The 13,203-nt window shown below is 40.5% G+C and overlaps 1 protein-coding gene across 3 annotated transcripts in view; it reads right to left on the reverse strand.

The window, feature by feature from the left end:
* KCNH1 (potassium voltage-gated channel subfamily H member 1) overlaps positions 1-13,203 on the reverse strand; it is a 512,797-nt gene that overhangs the window by 324,635 nt on the left and 174,959 nt on the right. For 2 of the 3 annotated variants that reach the window (XM_081489690.1, XM_081489689.1), the window contains exon 6: positions 3,583-4,056. In XM_081489690.1, the coding sequence (XP_081345816.1) occupies positions 3,583-4,056 (474 nt within the window). The remainder of the gene's footprint in view (positions 1-3,582; positions 4,057-13,203) is intronic. The other variant, XM_081489691.1, reaches the window with a different exon arrangement.

Raw genomic sequence — 13,203 nt, forward strand, 5'->3', positions numbered from 1 at the left:
ATGCTGTAAAAGTGCTGCACTCAATATGTCAGCAAATTTGGAAAACACAGCAGTGGCCACAGGACTGGAAAAGGTCAGTTTTCATTCCAATCCCTAAGAAAGGCAATGCCAAAGGATGCTCAAACTACTGCACAATTGCACTCATCTCACAGGCTGGTAAAGGAAGGCTTAAAATTCTCCAAGCCACGCTTCAGCAATACGTGAACTGTGAACTTCCAGATGTTCAAGCTGGTTTTAGAAAAGGCAGAGGAACCGGAGATCAAATTGCCTACAGCCGATGGATCATCGAAAAAGCAAGAGAGTACCAGAAAAAACATCTATTTCTGCTTTATTGACTATGCCAAAGCCTTTGACTGTGTGGATCACAATAAACTGTGGAAAATTCTGAAAGAGATGGGAATACTAGACCACCTGACTTGCCTCTTGAGAAACCTGTATGCAGGTCAGGAAGCAACAGTTAGAACTGGACATGGAACAACAGACTGGTTCCAAATAGGAAAAGGAGTACGTCAAGGCTGTACATTGTCACCCTGCTTATTCAACTTCTATGCAGAGTACATCATGAGAAACTCTAGGCTGGAAGAAGCACAGGCTGGAATCAAGATTGCCGGGAGAAATATCAATAATCTCAGATATGCAGATGATACTACCCTTATGGCAGAAAGCGAAGTAGAACTAAAGAGCCTCTTGATGAAAGTAAAAGAGGAGAGTGAAAAAGTTGGCTTAAAGCTTAACATTCAGAAAACTAAGATCATGGCATCCAGTCCCATCACTTCATGGCAGATAGATGGGGAAACAGTGGAAACAGTGGCTGACTTTATTTTTCTGGGCTCCAAAATCACTGCAGATGGTGACTGCAGCCATGAAATTAAAAGACACTTACTCCTTGGAAGGAAAGTTATGACCAACCTAGACAGCATATTAAAAAGCAGAGACATTACTTCGCCAACAAAGGTCTGTCTAGTCAAGGCTATGGTTTTCCCAGTGGTCCTGTATGGATGTGAGAGTTGGACTATAAAGAAAGCTGAGCACCGAAGCATTGATGCTTTTGAACTGTGGTGTTGGAGAAGACTCTTGAGAGTCCCTTGGACTGCAAGGAGATCCAACCAGTCCATCCTAAAGGAGATCAGTCCTGGGTGTTCATTGAAAGAACTGATGTTGAAGCTGAAACTCCAATACTTTGGCCACCTGATGTGAAGAGAGGACTCATTGGAAAAGACCCTGATGCTGGGAAAGATTGAGGGCAAGAGGAGAAGGGTATGAAAGAGGATGAGATGGCTGGATGGCATCACCGACTTGATGGACATGGGTTTGGGTGGACTCAGGGAGTTGGTGATGGACAGGGAGGCCTGGCATGCTGCGGTTCATGGGGTCACAAAGAGTCGGACATGACTGAGCGACTGAACTGAAGTGAACTGAATAGAGAAATTACAGCTTCCCAGGTGGCTCAGTGGTAAAGAATTCACCTGCCAATGCAGGAGCCACAAGAGATGTGGGTTTGATTCCTGGGTCAGGAAGATCCCCTGGAGTAGGAAATGGCAACCAACTCCAGTATTCTTGCCTGAAAGATCCCATGAACAGAAAAGCCTGGCAGGCTATAGTCCATGGGGTTGCAAAGAGTCTGACAGGACTGAGGGACTGATCACAGAGAAATTATAATTTCCCTCTCTACAATCGATTTCACGAATCTGGACACCAGAAAGCATGTCAAGGGTACTCACAATTAATGGCAAAGGAATTCTAACCCAACATACACAGTGCATGGGAAGAAGCTCTATGCTCTGCTAACCTACAAGGTAATCTTGACACATTTACATATGTGTTTATAGCTCTGCCAGTGTTTAGTAAGAAACTACAGAAGCCAAAGAACTGTTCTATTTATCTGCAAAATTTCAATGCCATTGCTGTAAATAGCAAACGGTTTATTTTTAAAACTCAACCAGTATTTTTAAATTTTAAAACTCATTTCCCATATGTGTATAAGAAGCTCTTTTAGGTTGAAATAATCAGTTCAATTATCTAAGCCAAAATGATCATATTTTCCTCGCTAACATAAAATTTGCTAGAAATGTGCTCACAGAGAAAAATAGCACTCCCAACGTGTACTAAAATTCACATTTAAGAATCCTAACATTCACTTTAGGGATGATTTTACTCTTCTAAATGATCAGTCTCGACTCATTTAATCCCCCTACAAAATCCACACAAGCCACTCGGAGCATTATTTCTCAGGATTTTAAAGTCTATTAAAACACACCACACAGATGAAAACAGGGACTGCTCTGAGTCTGGAGCATCTCAACACCAGCTCCCCTTCACTGGAGCGGAAACAGTAGGAAGCTGGGTTCTCAGGAAGGGGCTGGAGTCCTCGCCCACTGCTGGTACGGATGTGAAGGTGAGAGGCATCATTATGCCAGCAGCAAGACGTGGAGTCCCTGGCAGGTCCTGTTATCCTGGCAGGGAGCTGGCTGTCCCTTCCCACTATCTCAAGGCTGGGTCCTGCTAGCCCTTTAGCCCTGAGAGCGTATCGTGCCTCAATTCAGCCCCCTGATGACTTCCTGATGACCCATGCCGGTAGCAGCACAGCCACGCTGAGACCTCTGGGACCCTCCGCAATCGGAGGCAGTGGGGCCACTGCTATCTGAGGCTGAAGACCTACTTACCAGGGGTATTGCCACCTGAAGTGTCAACTGAAGGGTAGGAAAAAAATATACCAATTCTCACAGAACACTCAAACTAGACAAGAATCTGACGTTTTCCTTTGCCATGATGTGACACCCTTGCTTTTTCAAAGGAGAAAATCACTTTAACCAGCTGAGTGGCCCCTTCCTGCTGCAACATGTCCCAGCACCCATTCACTGACTCTTTAAGCATGTCCTGATTTTAGCCCATTTCAGAGCATTTATCTTTCAATTCCTCCCATAACAACCCAAAACAGTGTAGTCCAGTAACACTCTCCTTTTGCCTGACTTAACCACAAGAGTCAGACTTAACCACAGCCTGACTACTTCAGCAAATTTAGACAAGAGACAGCATGGACAATTGAATGCCATTGGTCACCTGCAAAATTCATTTTAGCAAAGAAACAACTCATTGTTTCCTAACATGTACCAGAGAAAAAGGAAAAATTAAGGCAAGCAATCTTAGGGGAGAGTAGCATCCCTGTTTTCAAGAGTTAATTAGTTTTGAAACAGTCAAAGGTCAGCAGCAGAAAACAGAAAAGTCCCCATAATGAGAATAATCAGTGGATAGGCATTCAGCAATTGCATACCAAGTGTACGATTCACCAATGCAGTGGCAATGCATGCCTGCTTCTGCAGCCCCACCTCCCAAGCCAGCAGCTTGCACTCCACATGGAGTAAGAGAGAAGCCTCTGGTCTCCTCCACATCCATCCACTGACATGCAGGGTCTCCACACCTCCAAAGGACAAGAGCAGCAGGCAAGGATACTGACCAGGCATCATGCTCCCTCTGTTTCAGACACCAGTCATACTAATTCCCACCCATTTAAGTACTCTTCTGTTGAGCATCCACAATTAACTTAAAGACATGACAACAAGGTCTGAGATTTGAGGGATGTACCTGACTCTCTCTCCCCTCCAGGGGTGGTGGAATCTGATCAGCAAAACCAATCTTCCCTGGATCACCCATAAAGGCACTAACCTCATCCACGTTCTCAAAAGCGTTGATGACATCATAGGGCAAACAGGACAGAAGGTCAATCACAAACCACGTCTTCAGGTAGTTCATGCGAATGAGTTTGGGGTCGGAAATCACCTCCCCAGCGGGTCCAACAAAAGTGGTGTGAAAATTCAGCACAATGTCCACCAAAAAAATGACATCCACGATGCTGTCCACAACCAGCCAGGCCACGTTGTTCTGCCTGGTTTTAAAGGAGACATTGTAAGGAACCAGGATGGCTGTGTAGAAGGTTAAGATCAGGATGATCCAATCCCACGTGGTCTTAAAAACACAGTAATGTAAGATGATGTGCGGGGGAGTCTTTGGTGCCTCTTGCTTGTACTGGGGAAGGATGTCTGAGCCCAGCTGCAGAACCTGTGAGGAAAAATACAGCCAAGAGAGAACTAAGTGAGGATTTCATCGCAAGCATCAAACCAATCAGCCTCTGCCATGGACAAATACTCATGACATTCCAGATGGATCAGGAGGTACAAAAACAGGAACTGGGGGACTATGGGAGAATAGAGTGAGCACTGTAATATAAACGATCATAGTGAAACAATAAATATACTAAGTACTTCACATACATTGATTACCTCACAATTCTAAATACAACCTTGTTTGATTAGCTAGTTATTATTCCATATAACAAGACAGAAACTGGGGCACAAGAGAATTAAGCAACTTTACTCAACAAATATTGATTACTCTGTGCCCAGAATTGTTCTAGACACTGGGCAAATAGCAATGAAAGAAACAGCATGATTGTTGTTTTTGGAGAGGTTAGTCTAGTGGACAAATCAAGATAATATCAAATTGTAAGAAGAGCTAAATAGAGTGGATATACATTTACATATAACTGAATCACTTTGCTGTACAGAAGAAATTAACAAAACATTGTAAATCAACTACACACCAATAAAAATTAATTTTAATAAAAAGAAAATGCAGACAATAGTACTTACCTCATAGTGTTGCTGCAATGATTAAGTATGTTAATATATGCATAGAGCTTAAAATTGCTATTGTTATTTCTGTTTAATTGCTAAGTTGTGTCCGACTCTTTTGCAACTCCATGGTCTGTAGCCCACCAGGCTCCTCTGTCCATGGGATTCTCCAGGCAAGAATACTGGAGTGGGTTGCCATTTCCTTCTCCAGGGTATATTCCTGACCCAGGGATCAAACACTCGTCTCCTGCATTGCAGGTGGATTCCTTACCACTGAGCCAATAGGGACACCCACCGAGCTTAAAATAGTAGCTAATAAAGAATAAGTGTTTTATAATAATGATGATAACAACAATAACTTCATCACAGGTTGCTGTCAGGTATAAATTAGACAACATCCATAAAAGTACCTAGGAAATAAATCTGAGTACTTGTAAAAATAAATAAATAAATTTAATGTATCATTAAATTTCACCATTGACAAAATTTAATCAAATGACTGTGACTGTATTCTAATAAAACTATGTACAATGAAATTTTAAATTTCAAAAAATAAGAGGCTGGGGGACACACAGTGTTTTGATAGAATGTGACTTGAGCAGTAGGGGAAAGAGAGCGTTTGGACTAAAACCTGAGTGAGAGCAAGACACCAAGCCATTCAAACGTTGGATAGAAAAGTATCTAAGATAGAGAAGATAACTGGCGTAAGGGCCTCAGGGTAGGACAAGTGAGATATTTTAAGGAAAGGAAGAACGTCTGGTATGACTAACGCATACTAAATGAGAGGGTAAGGGATGCTAGACAACTCAACGGGGAAGCAGAAACCAGACCATGCAGGCCCTAGTGGGCCGTGGGAAGGTGTTGGAGTTAATTCTCAGTATGTCTCAGTGTAACTAGAGGGTCCCGAGTAAGAGAATAATAATCCGATGCATATGTCTGAAAGAACGAATTGAGGCAGAGTATCAGAGAGAAGAACAGAATCACAGAACTTACTATTACAGGCTGGGGAAAGATGGGGTGATGGAGAAAAGTAGTCCAATTTTGGATATATTTCTGAAGTAAAACCAACTGGACTTGCTATTGGCTGGAAAGTAAGCAAAAGGGAGAAGGGGATACTCATTACTTTATTCCCAAAACACAGCACAGTGACTGGTCCACAGCAGGCAGTACACGACGATTTTTAAGTGAATGAGCTTCAAGATCATACAGCTAGCAAAGATGGGACCAGGATCCCAAAGGAGATCTAGCTGGATTAAAAACACATGCTGCTCCACAGCAAGATCATATTTCCCTAAATAACAGGCTTTTAAGGAAGCAGACTTAGTAAACGATGAAGTATAGAGAAGCCTGGCTCCAAGAAAGTATTGAGCATGGTTCTCACTCTCAATAATCAAAGGCAAGAAGCTCTGCTTTTAGAGCTGGGCCAAGTTGTAAGGGACCCACCATACACGGCCTCCAGCTGCTCTTCTGCGGCACTTACAAGTTCCGAGAAACCTCTAGGTGAAAATTCCTCTTGTGTCCTGGGAACTTCTTTGTACCTCTAGAGGATAAAGACCCCCTGTGCTGTGCCATGCTTAGTCACTCAGTCGTGTCCGACTCTTTGCAACCCCACGGAGTCCGCCAGGCTCCTCTGTCAATGGGGATTCTCCAGGCAAGAATACTGGAGTGGATTGCCATGTCCTCCTCCAGGTGATCTTCCCAACTCAGGGATTGAACCCAGGTCTTTCACACTGTAGGCAGATTCTTTACCATCTGAGCTACCAGGGAAGCCCAGGAATACTGGAGTGGGTAGCCTATCCCTTCTCCAGGGGATCTTCCCGACCCAGGAATCCTGACCCATTGCAGGTGGATTCTTTACCAGCTGAGCTACCAGGAAGCTCAAAAGATCCCTAATGAATGTGAAATAATCTGAATATCTCTGGTCCCCCTCTGGTTGGCCCCAAGCATTAAAGGTGAGAAAAAGAAAGCTATAAATTCACAGAGGGCCCAGTGTGTAGTTTGGGTATGAAAACTGTTTCTACCCATCCCACCAATGCACAGAGCTCTTTCAAGATTGGGATTTTAACTTTCCTTCCCCATGGGAAGTAATTTACACAAGTTTGAGTAAGGATACTTGGACCTGAGACTTCGGGTAGAAAAAGAGATTGGCCTGTTAGAATAAAACAAGTAAAAGCAAACTGAATGAGACTTCTGCTTTCAGAATATGGAGTAGACATACTTTTCCCTATTCCTTACTCTGTTCAGCATGGTCAGTCACTCAGTCATGTCTGACTCTCTGCAACCCTATCAACTGTAGCCCACCAGGCTTCTCTGTCCATGAAATTCTCCAGGCAAGAATACTGGAGCAGGTTGCCATTTCCTACTCCAGGGGATCATCCTGACCCAGGTATCCAACCGCATTCCCTGCATCTCCTGAATCGGGAGGCGGATTCTTTACCACTGAGCCACCTGGAAAGCCTGATTCCTTGCTTTAAGTACCTCTAAAAGTTCTAGACATTAAAAAAAAAAAATACATTAAACAAACATTAAACTATTCTGAATGGTGGAGAAAGGAAAGCAAACTGACTAAGAATAACACAGTGGTGAATTCTCTGGCTTTATTTTCTGCCTCATACATTCCTAGACTTGGAGCTGAAAAAGGCAGCAACATGGAAATATCAGTGGGTGTAAACAAAAAGAATCCCAACAAAAGCCCAGTCTCTCTAGCAGAAAAACTGGGAAGGGGGCCTCAAAAGACAGAAAACTTCAGATAACAATTGCTCTACCTGTCAAAACACAATAGAAAACCAGTGGCCCCACTCCCACCTAGGCCAGCAAGGGCTACTAGGAAGCCTAGATTTCCCCCTTCCGGAAACTGTAGTGAAGCACTCAGCCTCCACTTCATTCCTACTTGGGTATTACCAGAGAAGGCCCAGCAGGGAGCACGGACTTCCTTTCACCTCCCCCAGCAGCAGTGAGGCCCACCCCCACTACAGTGCAGAGAGGGATCAATGTGAGCTTAGCGGGGAGCTCTTACCCTTATGCTCACCCATCACCAACAAGCCCTATCAGCGTCAACAGAGGCTGAGTTGGAAACTCGGACTTCTACCCCAACCTGGTAGAAATGAGGGGATGCCTACTCCTTCCTCTGCTGTATCTGTGTCAAAAGTAGCCACCTAAAACCAAAGGTTTAAATAAGATCCAGAGTCTCACAATATAATATTCAAAATGGCCATTTCAACAAAAAAATCAGTCACTATACCAACAATCAAGAAAACACTAAACTGATTGAAAAACAGAAAATCAATTGATGCCTAGAATCAAGATGACAAAGATGTCAGAAATATCTGACAAAGATTTTCAAACATCCATCATAAAAAAATGCTTGAGCGGGCAAATACAGACACACTTGAAACAAATGAAAAAACAAAGTCTCAGAAATAGCAAATAAATAGAAAAGAAATAGCAAAGAAACAGAAAGCCTCAACCAAAAAGAGAATACATAAACCAAATAGAAATTTTAACACCAAAAACTATGACAACTAATTTTAAAAATTCAATGGATGGGCTCAACAGCAGAATGGAGAGGACAGAGGAAAGAATCAGTGAATTTAAAGACAAAACAATAGAAATTACCCAATCTAACCAACAGACACAGAAAGGCACACCACATAATGATAAAAAGGTAAATTCTCCAAGAAGATCTAGAAATCCTAATACGTATGCATCAAACAAAAAAATTCCAAGCATATGTGAAGCAAAAACTGATTGAAAGATGAAACAGACAAACCTATACACTTCTTTTTCAATGTCTGATAGAACAACTAGAAAGTAAGCAAGGATATAGAAGAACTCAATGACAATATCAGCCAACAGAACTTAATCATTTATAAAACACCCCACCCAAGAAGAATTTGTAGAATACACATTCTTTTCAAGTGCACATGGAACATGATCCAAGATAGACAATATACTAGTCCATAAAACAAATCTTGACAAATTTAACAGAATTTAAATCACACAAGGTATATTCTCTGACTATAATGGAGTCAAACTAGAAATCAATAACAGAAAGATAAGAGGAAAATATCCAAATACTTGGAAACTAAATATCTAACACTTGGAAACAAGACAATTCTAAATAATCTTATGATCTAAAGGAGGAGAAGTCTCACGGGAAATTTTAAAATATATTGAACTCAGTGAAAATGAGAACATAACATATAAAAATTCATATGATGCTGCTAAAGCAGTACTGAAAGGGAAATTTATAGCACTTAAATATATGCATAAGAAAAAAGAAAAAAGTCTCAGATCAATAAGGTGCATTCTCACCTCAAGAACTTATAAAAGGGCAAAATAAAACTAAATCAGCAAGCAGAAGGAAGGAAATAACGAGTAGAAATCAGTGAAATTGACAAGAGGAAAACAATAGAGAAAATCAGTGATTTAAAAATAAATAAAAATCAGTGATTTTTCAAGACTGAAAAAAAAAGACAGAAAAGCCACAAATTACCAATATCAGAAATGAAACAAGAAACACAAGTATAAACTGTAGTCACCCAAAATATAATAGGGAACGCCACAAACAACTCTACACATAAAAATTTTACTACTTAGATTAAATGGTCCTTGAAAAATACAAGCTACCACAACTCATATCCCTATAAATAATGAGAAAATTGAATTGATAACTTTAAAACTTCTAAAAGAAGTCTCCAGGCCCAGATGGTTTTAACAATATCAACATTTAACGAAGAATTAATAAAATTCTTCCAGAGAACAAAAGTAAAGGGAATACTTCCCAATTCACTTTGTGAAGCTAGTATTATCCTGATTCCAAACCCAGACAAAGACAATACCAAAAAAGTCAACTAGAGACTAATATCACTCAATAAATAGAATTCAGCAATATATAAAAAGAATGACCAAGTGGGTAAATTCCAAGGCTGGAAAGCAAGTTCAATACTGAAAAATGAATCAATGTAATAAAAAATTTTTTTGACAATATTCAAAATTTATTCATGATAAAAACTCAGAAAGAAATAGGAATAGAGAAAATTTTGTTCAACTTGATAAATAGCATCTATAAAAAACCTAGAGCTAACATCATATTTAATGGTCAAAGACTGAAAGCTTTCCCCCTAACATCAAAAACAAGGGAAAGTATCAGCTTTCACTACTCTTATTCAATATAGTGCTGCCTCTGCAATAGGCAAAAACAGGAGAGAGAAAGAGAGCAAAAAGAAAAAGAAAAGGAATGAAAGGCATTCAGATTTGGTAGAAGGAAATAAAAATATCCCTATTTGCAAATGACATAATGGTATACATAGAATATCCCAAGGAATCTACATTCAAATGCCTAGAGTTAGTGAGTGAGTTCAGCAAGATCACATAAGGTAAACATACAAAAGTCATCATATTTCTTACACTAGAAATGAAGACAAATGTTATACAATACCATTTATAATCACTTAAAAAAATACTTAAGTACAGGTATAATAAGCTTCCCAGGTGGCTCAGTGGTAAAGAATCCACCTGCCAGTGCAGGAGATGTAGGGGACCCAGGTTGGATTACTGAGTCGGGAAGATCCCCTGGAGGAGGAAATGGCAACCTGCTCCAGTGTTCTTGCCTGGAAAATTCCATGGACAGAGGAGCCTGGGGGGCTACAGTCCATGGGGTCACAAAGAGTCAGACATGATTGAGTGACTGAGCACACAGGTATAATAAAACATACAGAACTTGTATCCCAAAAACAAAAACTAAAGCAAAAAGGCGACTAAAGACATTAGAGAAGATATAAATAAACGGAGACACGTGGAAATTGGAAGACTTCAACATACTAAAGATTTCCATTCTCTCCAAATGGATACCGATTTAGCATAATTCCTATCTAAATGCCAACAAGAGTTGTTGTAAATATCCACAAAACTATTCTAAAATTTATATGGAAAGGCAAAGGAATGGGAATAGATACAACAGTTTTAAATAAGAAGAATAAAGTGGGAGGAATCAGCCTAGTCAATTTCAGGACTTAGTATATAGCAAAGTAATTAATTCAGTGTGATACTGATAGAAAAATAGACTCACAGATAACTGGAACAGATAGAGAACCCAGAAATAGACCCACACAAATACCCAACTGATTTTTGACAGTGGTGCAGAAAGCAATTCAGTGGAGGAAAGACAGCCTTTTCCACAAGTAATGCTGGACAAAGGACATTCACAGGGAGAAAAAAAAAAATGATATTCAATATGTCTCACACCTTATATAAAAATCAGCTTCCTTTGTGGCTCAGATGGTAAAGAATCACCTGCAATGCAAGAGACGCAAATTTTATCTCTGGGTTGGCAAGATACCCTGGATAAGGAAATGGCAACCCACTCCAGTATTCTTGCCTGGAGAATTCCATGAACAGAGAAGGCCAGTGGGTTACAGTCCCTGGGGTCTCAAAGAGTCAGACACAAATAAGTGACCAACACTTACATAAAAATTATCTCAAAATGGATTGCAGGCTTAAATGTAAAACATAGTATTATAAAACTTTCAGAGAAAAACATTTAAGAAAATCTTTAGGACCCAGGGTAGGTAAAGTGTTTTAAGACTTCAATGCAAAGCACAATACATGAAAGAAAAAAAATGGATATATTAGACATTACCAAAAGTTAACAGTTTTCCTTTGCAAAAGACTCTGTTAGAAGTATAAAAAGACAAGCTACCTATAACTTGGAGAAAAGATTTGCAAATCACATATTCAAAAGAAATAGGATCCATGATATACAAAATTTAAAATATAAAAATCTCAAAAATCAACAACAACAAAAAACAATCCAGTCAGTTCAGTTAGTTCAATTGCTCAGTCGTGTCCAACTCTTTGCGACTCCATGAACTGCAACACGTCAGGCCTCCCTGTCCATCGCCAACATCCGGAGTTTACTCAAACTCATGGCCATTGAGTCGGTGATGTCATCCAACCATCTCATCCTCTGTCATCCCCTTCTCCTCCTGCCTTCAATCTTTCCCAGCATCAGGGTCTTTTCCAACGAGTCAGCTCTTCGTATCAGGTGGCCAAAGTATTGGAATTTCAGCTTCAGCATCAGCCCTTCCAATGACTATTCAGGACTGATTTCCTTTAGAATGGACTGGTTTGATCTCTGTGCAGTCCAAGGGTCTCTCAGGAGTCTTCCCCAACACCACAGTTCAAAAACATCAATTCTTCAGCACTCAGCTTTCCGTATACTCCAACTCTCCCATCCATATATGACTACTGGAAAAACCATAGACTTGACTAGATGGACATTTGTTGGCAAAGTAATGTCTCTGCTTTTTAATACGCTGTCTAGATTGGTCATAACTCCTTCCAAGGCGTAAGTGTCTTTTAATTTCATGGCTGCAGTCACCATCTGCAGTGATTTTGGAGCCCCAAAATGAAAGTTTCTCACTGTTTCCACTGTTCCCCATCTATTTCCCATGAAGTGATGGGACCAGATGCCATGATCTTAGTTTTCTGAATGTTGAGCTTTAAGCCAACTTTTTCACTCTCCTCTTTCACTTTCATCAAGAGGCTCTTTAGTTCTTCTTTGCTTTCTGCCATAAGGGTGGTGCCATCTGCATATCTGAGGTTATTGATATTTCTCCTGGCAATCTTGATTCCAGCTTGTGCTTCTTCCAGCCCAGCAGTAATCATGATGTACTCTGCATATAAGTTAAATAACCAGGGTGACAATATACAAACTTGACATACTCCTTTTCCTATTTGGAACCAGTCAGTTGTTCCATGTCCAGTTCTAACTGTTGCTTCCTGACCTGCATACAGGTTTTTCAAGAGACAGGTCAGTTGGTCTGGTATTCCCATCTCTTTCAGAATTTTCCACAGTTTGTGGTGGTCTACACAAAGGCTTTGGCATAGTCAATAAAGCAGAAACAGATGTTTTTCTGGAACTCTCTTGCTTTTTTGATGATCCAACAAATTTTGGCAACTTGATCTATGGTTCCTCTGCCATTTCTAAAATCAGCATGAACATCTGGAAGTTCACAGTTTACATAGTGTTGAAGCCTGGCTTAGAGAATTTTGAGCATTACTTTACTAGAGTGTGAGATGAGTGCAATTGTGCCGTAGTTTGAGCATTCTTTGGCATTGCCTTTCTTTGGGATTGGAATGAAAACTGACCTTTTCCAGTCCTGTGGCCACTGCTGAGTTTTCCAAATTTGCTGGTACATTGAGTACAGCACTTTCACAGCATCATCTTTCAGGATTTGAAATAGCTCAACTGGAATTCTATCACCTCCACTAGCTTTGTTCGTAGTGATGCTTTCTAAGGCCCATTTGACTTCACATTCCAGGATGTCTGGCTCTAGGTGAGTGATCACACCATCATGATTATCTGAGTCGTGAAGATCTTTTTTGTATAATTCTTCTGTGTATTCTTGCCACCTCTTCCTAATATCTTCTGCGTCTGTTAGGTCCATACTGTTTCTGTCTTTTTTTGAGCCCATCTTTGCATAAAATGTTCCCTTGGTATCTCTAATTTTCTTGAAGAGATCTCTAGTCTTTCCCAATCTGTTGTTTTCCTCTATTTCTTTGTACTGATCAC

Source organism: Giraffa tippelskirchi, chromosome 5, assembly GCF_054371585.1.
Source record: "Giraffa tippelskirchi isolate mGirTip1 chromosome 5, T2T-mGirTip1v1.2.pri, whole genome shotgun sequence".
NCBI lineage: Eukaryota > Metazoa > Chordata > Mammalia > Artiodactyla > Giraffidae > Giraffa > Giraffa tippelskirchi.